Raw genomic sequence first — 24,457 nt, forward strand, 5'->3', positions numbered from 1 at the left:
GAACATATTTCTAGTAAAACAAAAAAAAATTTCTAGAAGATTGGCAATAAAGTTAGTTGCAAAGATGAGTTAAGACACACACGTTGTAAAATGGAATTAGCGATTTGGACTTGCCAAACCCCTATGGATTCCACTCTGAAGCTGTTGAATCTCTCAGTATTGGAAGAATAGCTGACAGTTCCTTGAAGTTGTTTTAGTCCCACCCACAAGTATTCAGTAATGCATGTAAAGCTGTCCAAGCTTTCGGACTTGCCTAACAGACAAGTTTTTTGTCAATAGTAAAATCAGTAAATTAGGGAGAAAAAAGTATTAATGAATAAGCTTATAGTTATAATCCAGATCTGTAGAACTATTGACTCACTAAATAGCCTGCATTTTTCTGTTATCAACATGTTACTGATAGAACAACACAAAATGAATTTCAAGAGATTTGGGTGTTCAGCAAATCATATGAAGATAGTACTGAAAATATTATCAGTATTTGAAATGAAATATATAATTCATTTGTATATTTGTTTTCATATATTGATGTTTTAAATACTACGTATCTTTTTTGGTTTTAAAAAATACGTATTTTAATAGTGTGGGTATCTTTATTTTGGAAATTGATATAAATATAGTGTTGAAGAATTCAGATTTAATCATTTCATGTGAAAGGCACAAATTCAATCTGAAATAACTTTTATTCATGCAAAATGAAGGCAAAACTAGAGGTTTTTTTTTCTAATTTCCTGTCTGTATTTTTATAAATAAAAATACTTTGCTGAAATCTTAAAATTATTTTTCCATTGGAAGTTACAGCACTCTCATAAAGTTTTTAAATAAATCGTTAAGGATCTTAAACATGTATTGACTTTTGATTTAAAATAAAGCTAAGATTTGTTTTATACTGTGGCAGATATTTACATTTTAGAAAACAAACTTTGTATTTAGTCATTATTTTTAAAATAGCTAGGATTATAGACACCTAATCTTCTGTAGTATATTGAGGGAAGATGAAACTACCTTTATAAATCCCCTTTTTTAGTTAGGGTAAAATTCATTTTAAAAAACTATCTGTAGGAATGCATTGTGCAAAATAATATACGTGTACCATTTACATTTTTCAGAACTGAAAAATACAGAGTTCTGTGTCGTTAAATTGGAGACTGTTTCTCTTCAGTCAATAGGCTTGATCATCATCTGAACTGCTCTCAAGGAGTAGGACCCGCCTCGGTATTCGGCCCAGAATATTCCGTCTTGGTACCTGCTTCTGTAGTGGCCTCCTCTGTACCATACTCCGTTGAGGTTGGAGTGTGCACAGGCATTGTACCACCATCCCCCTTTATGAAAGTGGGCGCAGTTTCCTTGAGGGAGAAAATACAGACATTAGAGTAAAAGTTCCTTCTAAGTGTGGTGCTCTGTAAACTACCAAAAACTTAGGCTACCTTTAGAACAGTTTTTTGAGTTTCTCTTACTGATTTCAGGTACCTGCATCTTCATAGCTCTGATACCTCATGTATGGTTACTATTGCTGTAAGTATCAACTACCTGAAAGATCACTTGAATTGCCTTTTTATTTTGCCCTCTGCTTGTTAGTACACCTCTTTTTTTAAAGTGATTGAATTTTCTGGGTAGCAGGGTAAATCAAATGCAAGCAGTGTCTGTATGTGAGAGAGAGAGAAGGAGAGATAGAGAAGGAAAGATATGGAATTGCTCAAGAGAGTAAAGTTTGGGAAAAACTGGTTTTTCAAAATAGCAAAAAATAAAATAGTACTATCAAATGAATTTCTATAAATAAGGCATATGTTATGGTCATATCTGCCTGCCTTTTTTTCCTCTTTTGCCAGTGTGACAGAGACTTAGGTGCTGCCTGCCAAAGACACAGCTGAACATACTGAACATAAATCAGTTTTCAGGGAGTATCTCTTTATCAGGGCCAGAAACCTAAGTTAAAAAGGCAAAAGTATATGAAAATTAGATTTTAAAATTATGTCGATGGCCTAATTAATTCTTTCTAAAGAGAGTATTTCCCCTCCCCCCCCCCCTTTTTTTCCCTGCTATCCCTATACCACATGTCGCTCTTCTGCTTTACCAGGAAATGCCTTTACCCCAAGTGCTGATGGCTTGCTGACTGCTCCCTGCAGGTCTTTATTCAATGTTAACTTTTTTGGCCAACCCACATAAAATAGCACCCACCCATGTTCCCTTACTCATTTTATTTTTCCTAAAGTAATTGTCACCGGCGGCCAAATCATTTTGTCTCCTAGAAAGTCAGTCCAGAAGGGCAGCAACTTTGTTCACTGTCATGTGCTCAGCACCTACAGCAGGTCCTGGCACATGGTAGGTGGCCAGTGGGCTTTGTTACGAATTTTAAGCAGTTGGAAGTTTTACTTCCAGATGAGTTTGTTTGTTTCCCTCCCAAACTCCATCAAGTCACAACAATAAAACCTTGTTCACAGAGTGCACATTTTGAGATGGGCTTAGAGAAATGCTCCTAAAAGCTGTACCTTTCGGATGGTTATACTCACTTTCTGAGTCCAAAATGACCTTTCTGGGAAGATTTTTAGTGCCCTGTACTTTTTTTTAACAGATTTCTATTTAATGCATAGAAAGTGGTGACTCTACAGAGAATACACATCGGGTTTTTCTTGCTCACCTGCATACATATCTTTATCTCTGTCCAGTGTGGTGAACTGTTTACCATTATGCCACATCATAGAATCCCCGGCATTTCCCTGGTAAGTGCCCAGGCGCAGTCTGTAGAATTCACTTTCAGGTTCCAGGCGAAAGCTGCTGTATTCTGCATAGACTTTTTTATCACTCCAGTCTTCTAATTCAATCAACAGCTTATAATTATCTTGATTGCTAAGCATATAGATATTTTCCAGTCCAAGCCAATATTCTCCATCAGTGTTTCCAAATCCTTTCTGTTAATAAACAAAGAACATGAGAACATGAATAAGTAAAGTTAACTTTTTTTACAGATAGGTTTTAATCATTTGATAGCATAAAGATATTGGCCATTGAAGTGGTAATGTGAACTTCCATTTCTGTAGATCACCTGATCTTCTGATGGTCATTTTGTTTCATTTTTCTTTCTGTTCATTTGCCAATATTTGTTTGCACAGCCAACTTCAAACTCAGCAAATAAGACAAAGACAAAAGGGACTGAAAAGTATAAAAAGCTTATAAAACACATTACCTAGTGAACTACCCAGATCCTTGAAAAGGGTTCCTGATTTCTCTCATACTCAACCAAATTTTGGTTCTGCAAGCGTATAGATTCTGTCCTCAACCGTAGTCAAGCAAAAAGGACACCTGACCTTTTTACAATATTCCATAAAAATGATAGTATCTCTTTTAAACAAGTTATCTTCTTTGGCTCTATTATAGATAAAATTAATAAATATAGGGCAATGAAATAGTAATCCTCAGAGTTCCTTCTTGAAAAATTGTAGGTTAGTGTTTAGAAAAAATAATGAGTTAACTATCTTATTTTGGTAAGTATTTGCCATTGCAGGTATGCAGCAGAATATAATTTTGATAAACTTGATCCTAACACTAAATGTATTTTCAAGAAGGTCATGTTATAGGATTTTTTTCCTAGTTACTTGTTTAGAAATTTACGCTTCTCTGAGTTCCCATCGTGGCGTAGCAGTAACAAACCTGACTAGTATCTGTGAGGACACGGGTTCCATCCCTGGCCTCACTCGCTGGGTTAAGGATCCAGCGTTGCCATGAGCTGTGGTGTTGGTCACAGACATGCCTCAGATCACTCATTGCTATGGTTGTGGTGTAGGCCAGCAGCTATAGCTCCAATTTTGACCTCTTTCCTGGGAACTTGCATATGCCATGGGTGGTGGCCCTTAAAAAGAAATTTGTATTTCTCACATGGATATATTAATGCCTCACAATTATAAGCATCAGTATAGAACTTCCAAAAAAGTGACCCTTTTCTAGTACTAATTACCTCTGATTAAATGCACTTGATAGTGGATATAAATGTGGTCATAAATAAAAAAGCAGTTGTCTTAGAAAAGGAAATGAGGAAACAGTCTTGGCAAAGAATGAAGCCATTCAGACTAAAAGGAAACATTTTAAAGTACATCTTCTTTAAATGTACCTTTTTACATTTTAATTTTGACTTTAAAATCAGAAAGGAGACTCATCTTTTTGGCAAAGAGATAATGAAAAACATACGAATAGTTGTTTTAACTATTTATCTTATTTATTGCATAGAATGGCTGCTGTTGCAAAAGCTGCTTTTGCTCTACCCCAGGTCCGAATCACTGAATTACCTTATAATTCTCCCAGTTTCTGAAGAAATTGACAGAGCCATCTGTTCTCTTCTGAATAACAGTCCATCCCCCAGGGTCCAAACTGTTCTCACACCATAACTGCATTGGTCCATTGCTGTTTTCTGGTTTGATCATATAAATCCCGCTGACTGAATGTCCAGCTTCTTTTGCATGCTGACAATCTTTGAATGGTCCTGCAATTCAGATATCTTTGATTGCCAAGGAACTTACTAGGAAAAGAGCTATATTAAAATAGTTTTTAGTCAAGAGTCTTACCTTTGTATCTTTCTTTACAGATAACCACTTTTTATCTAAAAGTTAAACTAAAAGGATTACCCCAGTCCCACTATCATTTTTCACTGATCTTGCAAGTGTTTGTCCATATACATACATTTTTATATTGCTGAGATTCTACCACACATAAGAAATTGCATTCTGTCTTTTTAGTTTAACAAACATTTCCATACAGCTTTTGTTTTAGCATTTATAGTAGCTGTAATACACAGCCTTTGATGTTGATATATCACTGTTTACTCCTTTGTCATTTGACACAGAGCTTTTATCTGATTTTTGCTGTTTAGATAACGCTATATAAAGTGTCTTCTACTGGCTTCGTTTTTTCGTACTTATAAAAGTGCTGCAGGATTGATCTACTGGATTACAATGGTGCAAACAGTTTTATGACTCTGCATAGTGCTCAATTCACAGTTTCCAAAATTTGATTTCAATGGAACACAGTAGTCCCTTGAGATACTCAGTGAAAATGGCATACCATGGTCAAATGAGTTTTAAAATGGCGAAATATTATATTACCCTACAGAAACTCACAATATACATTCACATATTAAAGACCGAGAAGCCTTAAAATAAACCAGTTTTCCAAACTTTTGGAATCTTTTAACTTTTTCCCTTACAAGAATACATTCCAGGAATGTTGGCAGAATGCCTTTCTAAAGAGTTCTATCAATTTGTGTAACTATTAGTAATTTTCTTATTTAATCTGCACAATGACCTTGTGATAGTTTACAGATGTTCTGTAGGTGGAACAGCTAGCTAACTAAAGTTATGTATCATAGAAGGTAATAAACCAGACTGAAATCTATTTCTTTCTAATCCCAGAATCTGTGCTCTGAATTCTTATGATATAGTTGTCCCCGTGTTATTTCATTTCATGAATTTGCTCCTTGTTTTTTAATCCACTAATAAGTTCTTCATATTTTTTTAAATGACAAAACATTTTGTAAAATCTTTTGTAGAGTGTCTGACTCTTGAACCTGTGATTTTCGTAACTTTTACCTAAAGAAAGAAAGCTTCTAGTTTTACTGAGCATTCTTTAGTTTCACCCTCCTTCCGTGTTTTGATGCTTTTGTTGATAAGCATGTAAAAATACTAATACTAATACTTATTCAGAAATAAGAACTACCCTAAAGATTTATTAGAACCACCGAAAGAATATAGACATTTCAGTTGTCAAATTTTATATATAATTTCTAGAAATTATGTGAACTAGAGTTTAGTCAAATAAAATTCATACAAGAAAAGCTGTATTTTAATGGTAATAGGATTGTTGAAATTTTGAGAAATGTGTTATTATCTAAACTGCACCAAGTATATTCAGGGTCCCTGTAGGGCCTTGCTGGGGTAGAATTAATCTTATTAAATAAATATACAGTTACATCATTAGAAGGGATTTTTAGAGAATGTAAACTCTTCCCTCTAAATTATTCCTTGAGGATGAAGACTATTTTTGACTTCATGTCATCAATGTTACAGATGTAAGTGTTTTAACTATTAAATAGGCAAGTTGATTTGCTTAAAAAGGTATTAATTAATTTGCCTTCATGTTTTAAGTACAAGGAAATTGAAAACCATACACCAAAATCAGAGGTGATTGCCTCCTCCGGGTTTTTCATGAACCAGCCTCAACTTGCTCTCACCTTGTGTTACCTCCCGTTTTTCCTTGCCTCACGTCCCTTTTCTCATTCTCACTGCCTTAGGTTTGCACCACTCCCCAAAAAAGATGAATTTCTCTAATCCATATTTTTACTGTTTCATTGATACTTCTCTATGTTTCAAGTTTTTAAAAATTATAATACAGTGACTATAAGCACTTTAGATTACTGGTAAAAAATTTTGCAGAAACTGCAAGGACTTAATGCAGTTTTTCTTGGGTTAAATTTATTTTAGTTACTAAATATTTTAGCTCTAGGGTCTCAATTTGATTTTTTTATAAATTTTATTTCTCTTCTGTGATGTCCAGTCTTGTATTTACTATGAGCATGTTTTCCTTTAAGCTGTAAGTAACTGTTTTAAAAATTCTTGTCCCTTCCATTCCTAGTTTGTGGAGAGTGCTTACCATGGATAGATTTAGAATTTTGTCAAAGGCTTTTTATTTATCTACTTGTGTTCCTGGAATAATCTCAACTTGGCCATGGTATAATATTGTTTTTTATATGTAACTGGGTTTGATTTGCTAAAATTTTAAGAAATTGTGTTTTTATATATATTCACAAGGATGTTTAGTTAGTTTGTGAAAGCTCAGAAGTAGTTCATAAGCTGGAGAGGACTATTCTAAAAATAGTATTTGCCCTTTTCAAACTAGCCATAAATTAGATCACATGCCATTTAAATTCAGTGTGAATTATTTTTATATTATCTCCCTTATCAGTTTTGAATTTAAATTACTAAGTATTCAGAGCCCTTCAACACAGTACCTAACAATGTAGTCACTGGTGATTTAGTTACCTTTTCTTTTTTTTTTTTTTTTGCCTTTTTCTCAGGTCACTCCTGCAGCATATGGAGGTTCCCAGGCTAGGGGTCGAATCGGAGCTGTGCCACTGGCCTACGCCACAGCCACAGCAACACGGGATCCGAGCCACATCTGCAGCCTACACAGCTCTGAGCAAGGCCAGGGACCGAACCTGCAACCTCATGGTTCTTAGTCGGATTCGTTAACCACTGAGCCACAACAGGAACTCCAAGTTACCTTTTCTTTTTTACTGTCTTTGACACATGGTAGTAACCTATTTAATAATTTAAGTAGGTTGTTTAATAAATATATTTATTTAATTAATAAATTGAATGTGGCTATTCAAGGATGAATGTACAGTCATTTCCATTGTAGAAAAATGACATTTTCCTGAAAAATCTCATGCACTAAATCAAAATCATACACTAAAAATAACAACTAGTGCTCATGTTAGCATACCTTGTTTCCAGCTGCAGTAACTTGCAGCACAGAATATTAATATGCTCGGAAAAAGATCCCATATGAACCAATATGACCATTTTACTGATATTATTCTCCTTTTTTTAATCCGTCACGTATGAGCTACTTCACATTACAGAAACATGCCTCAAGTCAGAGAAGTGTAGAGAGGTTTATTTCGGGTAGGATGCAGTTAGAGCATTTCAATTTCATATGTGGGAATGAGATGGAGGGAGAAATGAAGTATGATTCCCAATTCCAATCTTAGATTATTCTGTGTAATGCAGAATATTTGTTTACTCATAGAACCCCCCATGGACAAGGACTGTATTTTCTGGTTGTATATCCTTGATTTAAGCCACTTAGGTCCTCAAGTATTTGTTGAAGTAAATGATTTCTGGCAACCAGAGTGGTTTCCTCAGTTCTGCATTATTTCTCCCAGAAATGTCTTTTCTGCATCTGCTATAGGCTAGGGACTGTTCTGGGCTGCAGGGATAAGAAACACCAGCCATAGAGTCCAGTGGGAAGCGGGGGAAGTACCAAGTGCTACAGCTGGATCAGTACTCTGATGGCATTAGCAGGGCACATGGGAACCCGGGCTAAGAAAGAGCTAACCCAGATTTGTGGGGAAGAGATGGAGTCAGCTCCGTCTGAGCCGAGTTGTGAAGATTGAGTCTGAGTGAGTGTCGCAAGGATAGAGGGTCTGATCAAGGGCACACATGGCTTGTGAGCATGGAGACAGAGAAGAGAGGTTGGTATCCTAGAGGAGTTACAAGTTTAGCATGTCTAAATTGTCAGTGGAGCTCTTGAGGTCGGCTGTAGGGCTGAAATTGACTTCTTCAGTCTAAGAATGCACTCATCATAGCTGTTTACAAAATTAGCCAGATTTTTTTTTTAAGTTGTCACTTTGAGAATAGTCAAGGATATCTGAGGAATGTTGCTCTTATTTTAAAACCTATTAGTATTATAGTTAATGCAAACATGAAGTGGTTTTGTTGCAATACATGTAAATATTTCTTTCATTTCAGAAATTTGCTTATTCTGTGAATGTCATCTTTGTAAACGTTTGCTGTGCACTCACTTGACTGTAGCTTTGACAGTTTACATTTTATATTTAACTATATATTCACAAGGTGGACTTTGATTACATTATTTGAATTGCTGTAAAATATTTAGAAACAACAAGGTTTTGAATATTGACAGAGTATTTGTGAAATACAGTTTGTTCCTTTTCTGCTATTTAATAGTCCCTTGGGTGTTCAAGGAAATTGGGGAGTTCTGGGTTTTCTAGCTTTAGGTTTGACTTGATAAAACTTCAACTTATGCAGATTTAAAATTATCTTCAACTTTAATTTTCTTTGGTTTTCTTTTTTTGTTGTTTGTTTGCTTGCTTGCTTTTGGGGGCCGAGAAGTTCCCAGGCTAGGGGTCAAATCAGAGCTGCAGGTGCTGGCCTACCCAACAGCAACAGCAATGCAGGATCCTTAATCCACTGAGCGAGGCCAGGGATCGAACATGCATCCTCATGGGTACTAGTCAGGTTTGTTACCTCTGAGCCACAACGGGAACTCCTTCAACTTTAATTTTTTTGTAGTGGGATTCACTTTACAGTTTGGATACCTGTTGGATTTGGTTGATATAAAGACTTAGGAAAACGTAGTTGAAATTCTTGTTTCAAGACATGTAGGTAAAATTACTAGTGCTTATAGCTATTTTTTTTCTCCTCAGTAGTAGATATTAAAGTTTAGTATTTGTTAATACTTATTTTGATAAATAAACCATTAACCTACCTTAGCCCAGAGTATGCTATTGATCTTGTCAGAAATATTTTCAAATTATTACTTGCATATCCTATGTATTTTCTGCTGTAGAATTAGATTATAGATCATTCTTATAGTAAAGGTTTTACTACTTTCTCTATACCATTGAAAAATGTTTAATAGGAATCATTAGGAATTCCCATTGTGACTCAGTGAGTTAGGGACCCAACATCGCCACAGGCTTGTAGTGTAGGTTGCAGATGCGGCTTAGATCCAGTACTGTTGCGGTGTGCGTGGGTAATACTGGATCGGCGTGGGTGGGTAGGTAGTTGCAGCTCCCATTTGACTTCTGACCTGGAAACTTCCGTCTGCCACAGTATGGCTGTAAAAAAGAAAAGATAACATAGCAGCTTTATTTTTCAGAAGCCAGTTTTAACTTGCTCGTTTGCATATTATCAGAAATAAATTGATCGATTTATACATGATATATATATATATATGTGTGTGATTCAGGAATGTATTCATAATAGCTCAAAGGATATAGACTGGAAATACCTTGCTTTCAAAATAGGTGGTCCTGCTGTGTTTGAGTTTTAGGAGTTCCACTGTGGCTCAGTGGGATCGGCGGCATCGCTGTAGCGCTGGGCCGCTGGTTCAGTCCTCAGCCCAGCACAGTGGGTTAAAGGATCCAGTACTGGCTGCAGCTGCAGTGTAGGTCACAGCTGTGGCTTGGATCTGATCCGTGGCCCAGGAACTCCATATGCCATGGGGTGGCCAAAAAAGAAAAAAAAAAAAAAAAAAAAGTAATTTTACTAGCCTTTTTCTTGCGTTTGAATAATCTTGAAATAGGCTCCTCTTCCTTGACATTCAATGGATTCCTCTCAAGGCAGGAAAATAGAATTCTGTACCTTGGTTTTTTTGTTTGTTTGTCTTTTTGCCTTTTCTAGGGCCACTCCCGCGGCAGATGGAGGTTCCCAGGCTAGGGGTCGAATAGGAGCTGTAGCTGCTGGCCTTCACCAGAGCCACAGCAACTCGGGATCTGAGCTGCGTCTGCAACCTACACCACAGCTCACGGCAATGCTGGATCCTTAACCCACTAAGTGAATCCAGGGATGGAACCCGCAACCTCATGGCTCCTAGTCGGATTCGTTAACCACTGAGCCACAATGGAAACTCCTTTTTGGTTTTTATTTCTTTACTTTTTTTTTTCTTTGAATTCTGTACCTTGAATTTGAACACACAGTCTCTTTCTTCCTCGGTTTATTTGGTGATTGATATATAAGGCTAAGAAACTCCAGTTAGTAGCTTTGATTCATCATAGAAAGAAAAATACTGACCGGTCATGCATATTTGCACATTGACTGACCAGTCAGTGCATATTTTCCAGCATGTATTTTTCATTGAGAACCCATAATTTGAACAGAACAGTGGGTTAAAAAGGAAAAAAGATCTCATACTTTTAGTAACACCTATACTAGGAACCATCTTTATTTAACATGCCTGTTTTTTTCTATAATGAAACTAATTACTTCAATTAAAAGGAAAATCTGTTCTTTTTATTGTTGAATATCTCAGTTGTTTTCTTACTTTGTCCCAATCCTGTGCTTTGTGATAGGAGAAAGAGGACCAAAAAAGATAACCAATTTAGAGCTTTCAAAAATTGGTCAGCAAGTACAGTTTTTTGAAAGGTAAACTTTTTAACTGGGTTGTGAGTTAAGTATAAGATAAATATATTCCACAGAGTTTCTGGAGTGGGGTGTTTGAGGCAAATAATTTCTAAAATGATAATAGATTCTTTCTTTTAATAATGTAAACTACTTTGTTCATTAATTTATAAGTTTAAAAGCCGGTTAGCATCCCGAGCTTTTTATATTGAAATTACTTAAGAATATATCCATTATTTTTCATAACTGGTTAATAGAATCCTTTTTCAGCTTCTTTGCTTAACTAGTCTCCTTTAGTTTAGTTTTTCTTAGTTTAAGTGTTAATATAAATATTCCACTGAAACCAATTGTACTTTTTTAAATGTACTAATAGGAAGCATTATAAGTAATTGAAAATCAGCTTATTACCCACTAAAAAGCACATTTTTACTTGCTAATAACTGCTTTTCAAATTCAGCTTTTTAAGCTTACCTTTTATATTCCCATACGTGGCATGGCATATGTTGGGATGTGTACCCAAAAAATATAATAATGATGGTCAGACCATAGACAGAGCATTTTCACATGTATCGCCTCATTTAATCATCACAGCAAACTTTTTTTTTTTTTTTTAACACAAAAGAAGCAACTGGGCCTCAGAAAACCCTGGCCAGAATCCACAAGTTTCCTGATATTCGGATCTATTCTCTAACGTACTATGAAGCAACTTTCTCACCTCCATTCACTTATAAGGAATGAACCTTTTTTTTTTTTTTTTTTTTGTCTTTTTGCCATTTCTTGGGCCACTCCCGCGGCATATGGAGGTTCTCAGGCTAGGGGTTGAATCAGAGCTGCAGCCGCCGGACTACGGCAGAACCACAGCAACGTGGGATCCAAGTGCGTCTGCAACCTACACCACAGCTCATGGCAACACCGGATCCTTAACCCACTGAGCAAGGCCGGAGATCGAACCCACAACTTCCCGGTTCCTAGTCGGATTCGTTAACCACTGAGCCACAACAGGAACTCCATGGAATGAGCTTATTTTTGTAAATATACCATTTGTAAAAGAATGTTTACGGAGTTCCCGTCGTGGCGCAGTGGTTAACGAATCCGACTAGGAACCATGAGGTTGCGGGTTCGGTCCCTGCCCGTGCTCAGTGGGCTAACGATCTGGCATTGCCGTGAGCTGTGGTGTAGGTTGCAGACGCAGCTCGGATCCCGCGTTGCTGTGGCTCTGGCGTTGCTGTGGCTCTGGCGTAGGCCAGTGGCTACAGCTCCGATTAGACCCCTAGCCTGGAAACCTCCATATGCCGCGGGAGCGGCCCAAGAAATAGCAACAACAACAACAACAAAAAAAAAGACAAAAAAAAAAAAAAAAAGAATGTTTCCTTTTTAAAAAACTAACCCAGGAGTTCCCACTGTGGCTCAGTGGTTAACGAATCCTACTAGGAGCCGTGAGGTTGCGGGTTCGATCCCTGGCCTCGCTCAGTGGGTTAAGGATCCAGCATTGCCGTGAGCTGTGGTGTGGGTAGCAGATGCAGCTCAGATCCCGAGTTGCTGTGGCTCTGGTGAAGGCCAGCAGCTACAGCTCCTATTCGACCCCTAGCCTGGGAACCTCCATCTGCCGCGGGAGTGGCCCTAGAAAAGGCAAAAAGACAAACAAACAAAACAAAACAAAAAACTAACCCACAATACAGCCAATGAATAACATTAACAATTTTTTGCCAGGTGAATAGTGACATTCCCAATATTGTTATTTGTGATAAGTTCATAATAAATTTCTTCTCTAAAGTTTGTTATGTAATGTATACATAACATAACATACAGCTGGTCAACTTAACCGTTTTTTAAGTATACAGTTCAGTGGCATTAATACAGTCTCATTTTTGTGCGGTTAATCTCCATAACTCTTCATCTTGTGAAACTGAAACTCTATACCCACTAAGCAGCAATTCCCCACTCTCCCCACACTCCAGCCCCCGACAACCACCAATTCTACTTTCTCCGATTTTTTAATTTAATTTTATTGGAGTATAGTTGATTTACAGTGTTGTTATTAGTTTCAGGTGTAGGGCAACGTGATCTCTGAATTTGATTTCTCTTGGTACCTCACATAGGTGGAATTATGCAGTATTTGACTTTTTGAGACTGACTAGAACACTTTTTAAATAATACGCATTATGCATTTAAGAGTTTAGAATGACCATGGACCTACACGTAGAGTACAGTAATATGAACTTCTTGGTACCAGAAGCATATGTAAGTACAGCAGTAGCCATCCATTGTTGCCCTTTTCCCGAAAGTGCCAGACAGCTTAGATGTTTTTTCCAGTCTGATGTAAGAATAATATGAATAAGGAGTTCCCGTCGTGGCGCAGTGGTTAACCAATCCGACTAGGAACCATGAGGTTGCGGGTTCCGTCCCTGCCCTTGCTCAGTGGGTATAGGTCGCAGACGCGGCTTGGATCCCGCGTTGCTGTGGCTCTGGCGTAGGCCGGTGGCTACAGCTCCGATTCAACCCCTGGCCTGGGAATCTCCATATGCCGCGGGAGCAGCCCAAGAAATAGCAACAACAATAACAACAACAACAACAAAAGAGAAAAATTAATTAATTAATTAATTAATTAATTAAAAAAAGAATAATATGAATAAAGAGTTTAGCATATTATATGTATATAAAGAAAAATAGCAAGTCTATTTGTTATTGCTTGTAGTAATTTGTATTATTTTAGACTCACAGAATATTGGAACTAGAAAGAGGTGTTAGAATTTCCCAGTCCAATCAGTGCTCTCATTGTACAAATGAGGAAACAGACAAACAGGCTAAGTGACTTACCCAAGGTCAGAAACAAAGGAAACACTTTTTCTTAATTTTGTTTAGTTTCCCTTATACATTTATTTGCCTGCTAATGAACATTTTATGGTGTAGCTAATTCTGTCCTTGAATTTCAGTGACCAGCATTTATAGAAAAAAATTAAAAGTTAATGTTTACTTATAACAACAAATAAGAAAAAGTTACGCCTGTGCTTTTGATGAGCTAAATCCTTAGCATGAGACTCAATTCTGTAATATCAGGGTATTTTTTTGCCCTACAGCTCAGTGTATAATAAAACCTAGAACTGATGTATCTCATTTTACACAGGCATTTTTACTGTGTCAGTATATGAGTATGTAAATAAACATTTCTTCCAGAGCTGCTGATACCATTCAGTTAAGATTCAGCAGCCACAGAAGACACTCCATGGCAGTCATCTTGGTACCCATATAGTTGTATATCCCATCAGTTAAAATTTTTTTCACACACTTCGGTTGTATTTACTTATAAAGTATGTATGCAAACTACTGATAAAGTGTGTGTATTAAAAGCTTACACTAGACATACATTTTTTAAAGGATGTAAAAAATAAATATTTCTTCTTTCTGTACCCAGGTGATTATTTCATACACATCATTCCTTTGGAAAGCAGATGGTGTGGGGATATTGATAATGAACTTCATTTACCTAATTTAATGGTACTATAGCCTGTAGTTACTGAGAGTTAGGACAGTAGAAAATGGATCGATGTGTAAAATATTTTCATAAAGTTATTTGGATGACAACTTTAAGAAGCTCTATAAAAATGTAGTATCAAGTCAGCCATTATTTATTTAGCATCTGCAGATGACACATTATCCAAATGTTAGGAAGGAGCTTGTAATGTAGATGGAAGACATTTTATTTAGATGTAGTCCTTTTATTTATAAAGACTGTGTAATGTAAAGATGACTGATAATTCAAAAGGGAATATAAGAAATATTGTGTCTCCGTTATGGAGAGTAGAGACATTTGTGTAGGAACAATTGCACTTCAAGCCTATGGGAGTCAGAGGGGCTTAAAGAGACACTATTTCATTTTATTTTATTTCAGTCCGAGCCTTATAATTTGAGTAGACAGAAAGCACGGAAGGTAATTTAGAAGCACGGAAGGTAATTTAGAAGACTGTGAATTGATTCCTTTTACTGAAGCAAATGGTTTTGTGAAAGGAATTAATAGAAGGAAAACTAAAGAAGTAGGATTGTTTTGTTTTTGCTTTTGTTTGAGGAGGAGGATATCAGGTCTTACCCAGGCTAAGCCAACTGGACTTTTTCTCTCTGCAGTGGGAGAAGTGCAGTGGGATATGAGCAGATCACATCAGTTCTGTTGGCAGTGTAGAATAAAATTTGATGGAGGAAGAAAATGGTGTTAGGCTAGGTGGGAAGCTATTATGTAATTCTTAGGATGAATAACATTTGAATGCCAGGCACTATTCCACTCCCTCCTTGAGTGTTAAACGCCATGAGATAAGTATTTTATCATACCCACTTTATAGATGAAGAAACTGAGGCACAGAGCACCTCCTTCCCTCAGTCACACAGCTGGTAATCCAGGACCTCTCTATTCTCTAGTTTCCATAGATAATTTGGATCTAAGTTAGAGTTCTGCTTTGAATAGAAATAAGAGACATGTCCATGGGAGACTAAAAAGCAACACGGAACTCAGTTGACTGTGTATGTCTAGGAGACAGGAGAGAAGTGTCTGAAATGAGCCAAGTGAGTTCCAGAATGGGTAATAACATAAACCACAGTAGAGAAATCAAAATCCATTGACCTATCAATTTTATTTACAGAAATTTGTATCCTAAGGGTATAATCATGGGGGGGGGAGAACAAAGTTGATTTTTAAAGTTACAAGAATATTGGTCACCATGTTCATGAGAGGGGAAAAAGAAGAAAGACAGTTTGAGTATTTGGATATTCAGCAAACCTTTTTAAAAAGTTTATGTTTTCTAGATTTTCTTCAGTAATTCTGTATTGTGTTTATAATAATAGTTTAGTTATTTCTGAAAGGAGAACACTGATTTGGGGAAAAGATTGCTTTAGGGTTTAGTTACTAATTTACTCATTCATCCCTCAAGTATTTATTGTAGTACATACAGTAAGCTGCGCACAGTATGCCAAACCTGATCCTGGCTAGATGTCTGAAATAGAAAAATGAAAAGACAATTCATGTTCTTCCTGAAACATTCAATTTAATAGGGAGACAGACGTGCAAACAGTAACTCCAGGGTAATGTGATGTTAAAAAAAAAAAAAAGTTCAAGGCATAGTCAGCAATTTGGGGAAGGAGCCATCTAAATAGGTTTGAATCTGAGAAGGTATAACATTTAAGATACTATCTTAGGAGTTCCCGTCGTGGCGCAGCGGAAACAAATCCAGCTAGGAACCATGAAGTTGCTGGTTCCATCCCTGGCCTCGCTCAGTGGGGTATAAGGATGGGCGTTGCCGTGAGCTGTGGTGTAGGTCATAGACGTGGCTGGGATCTGATATTGCTGTGGCTGTGGTGTAGGCTGGTAGCTGTAGCTCTGATTGGGCCCCTACCCTGTGACTCTCCATATGCCATGGATGCAGTCCTAAAAAGAAAAAAGAGAAGAAAAAAAAAGATACTCTTTCAGTGAAGTCTTGAAATCTGCCAAGTTGACAGATAAGCTGAAAGAAGGCGTTTCAGTAGAGGAAACAGCAGCATATGAGGTTATGGTCGACTATCCAGATGCAAACATCCAGCTTTGGTTAGAATCAGGAGGAAGAGCTCCATGCAGGAATCATCTGAGCAGTGGTGATACTTGTAGCCTTGCAGGAGTACTGAGACCTCTAAACAGAATATCTTCAAGAAAGCCTTTTTAAGCCGTAGGAGAAGGAAGAAGATGCCAGTGAAGGACCTAGAGAAGCAGGAAGAGTCAGAATTATGATGTGGAAGCCCCAGAAAGCAGAGATGTGTGTGGTCATTGGTGTCCACTGCTACAGACAGACAGACCACTCCGTGAGGTTCATGTTTCTGGTTGTTGTCTTTGTTCTATGTTTTTGTTGTTGTTTAAAATTAAGTCGTAGTTGGTGTGCAGTTTTAACTTTTGGGCATTTGAGTTTTTCCCTTCACTCTAAGAAAACAAATCAACTTGTAAAGAATTCAGGAGAATGGTTTATGAGAAATTGGACATTGGTGTGAAATAAATGTATTCAGAAGGTTAATAGTGAGCTTACTAAACTGAAAGACGAATTATTCATCTTTGTATTCTGGGCACCTTGGTCAGCTTCTGATACTGAATGGATGAAGGAAGAAGGAATGAAATTAAGAAACAGAGGTAGAGATATTAGAATCAATTCTCGGGTTTTTTAGTGAAAACTAATTTATACTTACTTGGTTATGAGATCCAATGGTGGTTTTTTAGTTTTGGAAAATAGAAAGGATACTTTTCCTCTGGAGACGAAGGTAAGAAGGCATAGGTTTTGTGCAGATGTTTTCAAGGTAGGAAAAAACAAGACTTCTAGGCCTGCATAGACTGTCTCGGTGTAGACAATACACGTGCTGAGAGTGGAGATGAGGAAGAGGTTAATTATAGGCTTTAGGAGAGTAAAAGCAGATTTTTACGTGTTCCTTTGGAGAAAGATGGATGAAGGGAAGAGCAGCAAGAGATGAATGAAAGGATTGTTTAGCAGCAGTAAGGACCTAACTGGAGGCCAGTAGGGTGCTCATAAAGGTTGGAAGTGGCTTGTGGACTCATTTTTGTCTCAGTGCTAGTAATTTAGATTATAAGAATTTGGATGAGCAATTACTTTTTCCACAGAAAATACTGTTTTTACAAAGTCTCAGAGCTTAGAGATGTATATTTAAGATCACTTCTTGGTTAATAGGAAACAAAAATAGAAACTTTAATGTTCATGTATAATCACATCCCCAAAATGAAGAACAGCCATGTATTAGGAGCATCAATCCATAAACCACACAACACATTAACCTCGTACTTCCATCGTTAACAGGAGGAGTAACTCACCTTCGTTGATGAAAGTTACCGGTGGGATCTTGAAAGGGCTTTTGGTGGGAGGAGTTGCCAGGTCAGGTGGGGGCATTAAATCTCTGGGATAACCTGGATCCCTCTGTATCTCATTGCCTCCCAGCAGGCCGGGAGTGTACTGATGACTGTTAGGAATATGCTGTGGCACTACCTGGACAAGAGGAGGAGACAGATGGGGGTCTTGTCGGGAAAATATCCTCAAGCACTGTTCTTCCAACAGAGTGATCATCACAGACTGGTTATTGACCAGATCAGTCAAGGACGCGTATTTCACCTCGAGTTCCCTGTACCTTGTTGCCATCTTCAACATTTCCGTGGTGACATTGAGGATTTTATTTTCCAGCTGGGAAAGTTCAAGCGAATTATCCCTCTTGCGGATAATCTCATGTAGCAGTTGCATGTAGAGTTGCGTGACACGCGAGTTCATGTTTCGGCTTTCTTTTCTCAGCAGCTTTACCTCATTGACAATGTTTCCATCGACATCCACCACCAGTTGCAGGACATCTATTTCCCGCTTCTGCCTGGAGAGCACGTCCTTCAGGTTTTCAAGGTCCATCCTGGTGATCATGTCTTTAATCGTGCCCGCGTCTTGCCCTTTGGTATTGACACAGATGGGCCCTGTTATTTTTTGTTCAGGCACCAGGAATGTGTATGCACACTTCTTTACTTCCTCTTTACCATCTGTGGCTCGAGGGTATCTCCTCTGGGTTATTTTTTTTATTTTGAACTGTCCTCCTCTGCATTGTCCAATGCCCATTAGTAGGAAGAAAAGCACACTTAGGGTCCAGATCAGAGCCTTCATTTTGCAATGAGCGTGTATGACGTCTTTTAAAAACAAACAAACAAACAAAAAAAACAATGAAGGGAAAAAAGTAAAAAAAAAAAAAATTAATATGAATCTACTTTTAAAGTCAGTGATATTAAAAAAAAAAAATCTAAGGATAAAACTAAATACCTGTTGGTGTTAATAAAATGATCCAGAAGTAAAGTTACTAGTTTTTGAAATTCAGTAATAGAGTGCCTTCACATCTGTTTAAAAATTAGATTTCAGAGAATAGCTCTCCAACTACCACCTTATTGCTGTGTGCTGAGGCATACTGTTAGGTGCTCCTGGGGCTTTTGAGACCCTAGTACGATACTTCCTTACATTAAGAAAGCTCACTGACTCTCTTCAGGCTCTGAAAATGGCACACAATCTTTGAAAGGCATTAATTAAAATGTTCTTTCCTAACTAGGGTGAAAGTTACCAGTGTTTTATATTTATATTGTGTGATTTCACTTGAATTGGCCCTCTCTAATAAGTGTCTTTTTTACTATCAGATTAAAGAAATCTTTTTAGACCGATCTAAAACAGAAAAGTTTTAGCATCATGTTTTTTGTTTGTTTGTGTAGCATGAGCCTATGGGATTGGTGACAAGTTTAAGAATGATACAGTGCTTACAGTCATGATGGGTAATTGTGTTTTCTAAACCATAATCATATATAAGCTCTAAGCTTATATACAGCTCAGCAGGTATGTTCTTCTAATAGAAGTTCCACTGAACTGCATTTTAGTAAAATGTTCATAATTTTCTATAACCATTACCAAGAAAAAACCTAGCTTCCACCGAATATGAGTGTTAGAGTTGGAAGGTACCTTAGAGCCCATCTCATTCACGACCTCTCTGCATCCATGCGCACGCTGAAGTCACAGACCACACAAATAGGTGATACTAGAACCAGGTCTAGAACTCAGATTCCCTGGCTCTTCAGTTAGTGTTTATAGCAGTGGCACATATGCTAAAATGTGTGCTTGGAATGGCAGATAAGAAATACTTTTCCCTTATCATACTAAGTGAAGTCAGCCATACAATGAGACACCAACATCAAATGCTTTCACTGACATGTGGAATCTGAAAAAAGGACAGACTGAACTTCTTTGCAAAACAGATGCTGACTCACAGACATTAAAAAACTTATGGTCTCTGGAGGGGACAGTTTTGGGGGTGGGGGGATGTGCTTGGGCTGTGGGATGGAAATCCTGTGAAATTGGATTGTTATGATCATTATATAACTACAGATGTGATAAATTCATTTGAGTACTAAAAAAAAAACAAGAAAAAAAAAAAAGAAATACTTTTCCTTTATGAAAGAGTTTCTATAGAAACGCTAGAGGAAGCACTAGAACTGGTTCCGAGAACCACAGCTGCTTCCTTTCTTTTTAGTTATACCTCCCTACAGAGTAGTAGCCGTAGAATGAGTAAGATATGTTGCCCCATCAGGTCCATTAACAAGCTGCTGTAGGATGGCCCATCTTCCCACTCTTGTAAACTTGGTTCCTATCTACTGTTTCTTGTGTTTGGCCTTGGATACACTGAGAACTTTTCTCTCCCATTTCCCACCCAGGTACTTTTTTTTAATTTGGGAAGCCACATCCCAAATTGTTTATGCCTGCTGTTAATAATAGCAACATAACAATAACAGTAGTTCATATCGATTGGGTCCTCGTTAGTTCGAGGCTATTGTTTTAAGCCTTCTGCCTGAATTAAATCATTTACTTCTCACCACAACCCTCTGAGTTACTTTTTTGCAGTCCTCCTTTTCAGATGAAAAAAACTGGCATCCAGAGGTGAAGAACTTCACCCAGAGTTACACAGCTTCTGAGGCATAAACCCAGAATTTGAACCCAGGCAGAAGGTGCCAGCATTCATGTTTTTAATATGAATAACAACTACATCGTGTGGCAACATATTCTATACAATTCTCTTAGCACCAACACTATAGCAGTCCATTATATTTGTGTCGTGCTTAAATATAACTCATGTTACCTGTTGGCATCCACAGCAGCCCTGTGAGGTAAACATATACCATTCTGCAAAGAAATAAACCCGGGGAAGCTCAGATGGCATTCAGATCTTCTACTTATAACATTCTCAACCTGTGATTTTTTTTTTTTATCCTAGTCACGTTATAACTATAGAAGTGTCTTAACTTTGTGTATCTTGTCTTCCACAGTCTTTTCTTGGTTTGCTTCTCTTTGCACTGACCCATTATTTAATTATGCACAAGTACCCGTGGATGATTTTTTTATCCCAGACTTTTCTGCTGTCATTCCTTTCCTTCCATCTTATCTGCTTGTTGATAGTTATGTCTAACTTGGGGTTATGAGCCCTCCTAAAATTAAAGCTTATGTCAGTGAAATATGGACTTTTCACCTAGAATCATAAGGATGAAGACTACTTTCTAGAACCATGTCTCCTTCCTCCAGTTGTTTCAAATGAGTAGTGTTTGCAAAACAGGGTGATAATGAAAATAAAGCAAAGAATGGAGTGTGGAGAATTATTTTTCTTTTACAGACATAATCAAGATGGGAAGGATAATGATATTCCATATTTGTATCAGAGGCCTTCTGTTTGCTAATACCCAAAAGGCACACTTGGATGGGTACTTTCATTTTTTTTGTTTTCATAACTTTGCCTTCTGACGTCAGCAGAATATTTAGACCAAGTGTCATCAATCTATTTTATTTTAAAAAGAACTGTAGTTACTATACTAGAGTCAACTATACCAAAAACCAATAAAATATTTGTTGTTATTTTTACATATTCGTGGAATTTAGATATGGTTTATTTTTGAAACCGAAGACAGTAAAAAAAGAAGCCATCAGCCTCCTGGGTATATGTACAGCATTTCTCCCACGCAGTTAACACATTCAGTGTTCAGTGCCCTCATTTCACGTCAGTAATGGATGGAAACTCTTAGATCCTAAACTTACTTTATTTAAATAATCATGAAATAAGCTACCAAAACAAGGAAAATCCAGACAGTATCGTGAAACTTCAAAACATGTAGAATTTTCTGAACACTATTCTGATTAATTCTGATTGAAGAGCTTGTCTTCCCACCAGACCCAGATTTTTATAGAACAACTAAGAGCATATGATCTAAGTCTGTTATTGTAACTTTGCCTCAGTGTTGTCATGAAAAGAACAAAAATGTGAAAATACAAATCTAAACTAAACTAACAATAGCTTCTTTTGGTGTATTCCGTCTTGGCTCTTTGTGGGTTCCTATATGATTAAATCATATGATGACTCACCATGTGCCATAAGAGAATCTGACCTAAGTTAATATTTAAAGGAGACAACTGAAAGTTTATTTTTTAAAAATACATACAATTCCCTTATCCTTTACAGGAGCCATGACTTCGTTGTCACCTAAAGCTGAATAAAGAACTGTATTTCTTAAGTAGTAGACTAGCTACGTCATGAGTAAAGAATGGGTTTTTAAAATACATTTACTTATACCTTTTACGAAAACATTCTCTTATTTAATATTTTCCCACATATGTTCAGTTTTAAAAGTGAAAGATCCATAAATCTGTTACCTCATAAAACCCTTCTGTATACGTTAAAATTTTTCCTAGGCCCCTCGAGAATGTTGTAAATTAGTTACAGCATACTTAAGTTTAAATCTATGTCTTTGCTTGGTTGTTTTTAGGAGGAAAAAAAAAGTCTTCCATGCTTTGAGTTAATTTTATTGGTCCTATTTCTCTTCATAGTTGCTACATTGCCAGCTAGTAGAAGAAATGAAAGCTAAGGTTTTTCTTCCTTTCAGATGGTAAACGCATAGAGGCATTTAACTGGCTGTGTCATGCACTGAAAACAGCAAGAGGCAATGAACTTAAATTTATGAAGCATTGAAGATATTTTAGATAAAGAACGTCTAGGTTGTGAATTACGCTCTGGGAAGAGACCTGAGAACAGTCTCATCCCCTGGAGCTATTTAAGAAAGGGATAAATAGGTTTCAGATTAAATGCTTGCCTAAGGCCTCAGTAAGAACAGAAATATAATTGAGGTCCTGTACTTTTCGTGGTAACAGCAAAAAAAAAAGAAAGAGAATGACAATGTTTCAGATCCAGTACTGATTGGAAATTTTATCAGAATTTCTAGTAAAAATATGTTTAGCAGAGATCCTCCCAGTATTTAAGAGTTTTGACTCTTTAAGGAAAGGACGTGGAAGTAAAGAGGATGAAATTTTATTTCAGCAGCTCCATTATTGGCTTGTTGAAGATTCTTACCTTGAATTTCTTTGATTTTTTTAAAAGGACAGAGGATCCCCAAATCATAACAAATTTAAGTTTCTTCTGCTGTTTAAAGCTCATTGTTGGTAATTAGTAATTTTATTTTTAATAATTCTGATAATACAAAGTCCCCAGATAGACTGGTGAAAGAATCGTGTTCGTTGTCCAAAGTTATATCTGTCTAAAAATATTAAGTATTTTTAATCATGTATGTAAATGTGTCTTCTGGATTCTTATTTTCTGTTGTTAATGCTGACTGCTTACACTGTACTTCTATCTCATTTTATTTCTTCTTCTGATTTCACATCTTTCATAGTTTTAGGATCTTTTTACATATCTCTCTCTCCATTTTTTTCACATAATCTGCGTTATAGCAGTTTTAAGTTCTGTTACTCAAGTTAAAGTACTGGTACATGTAAACTTGGAAAACAAAGTTTCAGTTTTATCAAGAAATATCATGGACTTATTTTAAATCTTTACTATTTACACTGAGTATTAATATTTAAATTAGATTTGGTCATGCAATAATTGAGGTATTGTTGCAGAGCCTTTCAGTTCATTTTATATCTTCTTAGCTGTGTTTTGTAGCTATACTTTACGATAGTAACCGCCTGTGTAAATCTTTAGCACATACAATGTAGCTGTATAAAGAGACTCATCATGTTTAGTTATTTTCTCTAGTTTGTATCCATTTGTTTTTTAATCACTGTGCTATAAATCTTATACATTTACTCTCTTGCTTGTTAAAATTTCTTTCTACTGTCACTTGTTTTCAGAAAACCAGCATGTATGCATCAGTCTATAAAACATGTACCCTAAATATCATTAACTTGAACCTCAGGATAATTCATTAATCATCCTAAAGTATATAATGACCAGTTTTTACTTAAAGTTACAAAACAAAACCTTTTTCAGACGAAGTAAACTGTAGAATATTCCAAAGTTCTTTGAGTAATAAGAGATTTTGAGTTTTCTACTGCAAATGTAAAATAACTATACATCTCCACATATATAGAATTTTAAAACATAAAAGAAACCGTGAAATACCTTTTTGCATCTGTTGATAAAGCAAACCCAGAAGCTTGGCTGCTCTTAATCTTGCCTTTAAAAATCAGTGTAGAAGTTTGTTCGTCTGTGACTTTAATGGCAACTGCATTTTTGTTTTGGACCGTTGAATCCAAGCTGTAATATGGAACTTCTTTTTCTTCTGAAGCACTAATCAATTGAATTTGACAAGCCACCTATGTAATTTTAAGTAGTATAGTGGAAGTTCTGGTCTGCGGGCTGTCTTTAATCCAGCAGAGAAAGCATTGTGGCTTTGCTCTGTCTGCCACATGGAGAAATGCAGTAACCAGCTGCTGCTGAGCCCGATTGTATATAAAGTACCCTTGGATAGTGATTCCCTCTCTTTCTCGGTAGACTCAAGTTCAGCCCACATATTACGTCACCAAAAACTTGCTGGAGGCTGGGGGGAAAATCTCCTTAGGATTTCCTCTCCGTAGCCTTAAATAGGGGTGGGGGTAGTGGGATCAGCAGGAGGTTGAATGGCTCTGAACAAGGAGAGACTGTGTGCAGGTTGAAGGAAGGGCACCATCTGGAAACAAACTATCATAGTTCAGCAGGCAATTACAAAACAA

The 24,457-nt window shown here is 36.9% G+C and overlaps 2 protein-coding genes across 9 annotated transcripts in view; one reads left to right on the forward strand and one right to left on the reverse strand.

Moving 5' to 3' along the window:
• RALGPS2 (Ral GEF with PH domain and SH3 binding motif 2) overlaps positions 1-24,457 on the forward strand; it is a 161,711-nt gene that overhangs the window by 95,287 nt on the left and 41,967 nt on the right. The gene's annotated exons all lie outside the window — the stretch shown is intronic.
• Positions 665-24,173, reverse strand: ANGPTL1 (angiopoietin like 1). Of its 5 annotated transcripts, XM_005667787.4 has the most exons (5): positions 23,868-24,173; positions 17,737-18,582; positions 4,281-4,474; positions 2,639-2,909; positions 665-1,346 (listed from the first exon to the last, which is right to left on the reverse strand). In XM_005667787.4, exons 1-5 carry the CDS (start codon positions 23,875-23,877, stop codon positions 1,159-1,161), a joined length of 1,509 nt encoding a protein of 502 aa, XP_005667844.1. In that variant the 5' UTR covers positions 23,878-24,173; the 3' UTR covers positions 665-1,158.

The sequence above is a fragment of the Sus scrofa genome, chromosome 9 (genome assembly GCF_054392235.1).
Source record: "Sus scrofa isolate SSC_HxYL_T2T_F1_AM1 chromosome 9, Sscrofa_HxYL_maternal_Yorkshire_Landrace_v2.0, whole genome shotgun sequence".
Classification (NCBI taxonomy): Eukaryota; Metazoa; Chordata; class Mammalia; order Artiodactyla; family Suidae; genus Sus; species Sus scrofa.

What these genes read in the sequence shown, in the direction of transcription:
- ANGPTL1 (XM_005667787.4), bottom strand. An exon ending in GGTAACTTTCATCAACGAAG is followed by an intron (nt 4,475 to 17,736) that starts GTGAGTTACTCC and finishes TCTGAATTGCAG; the next exon opens with GACCATTCAAAGATTGTCAG. An exon ending in GAAACTGGGAGAATTATAAG is followed by an intron (nt 2,910 to 4,280) that starts GTAATTCAGTGA and finishes GTTTATTAACAG; the next exon opens with AAAGGATTTGGAAACACTGA.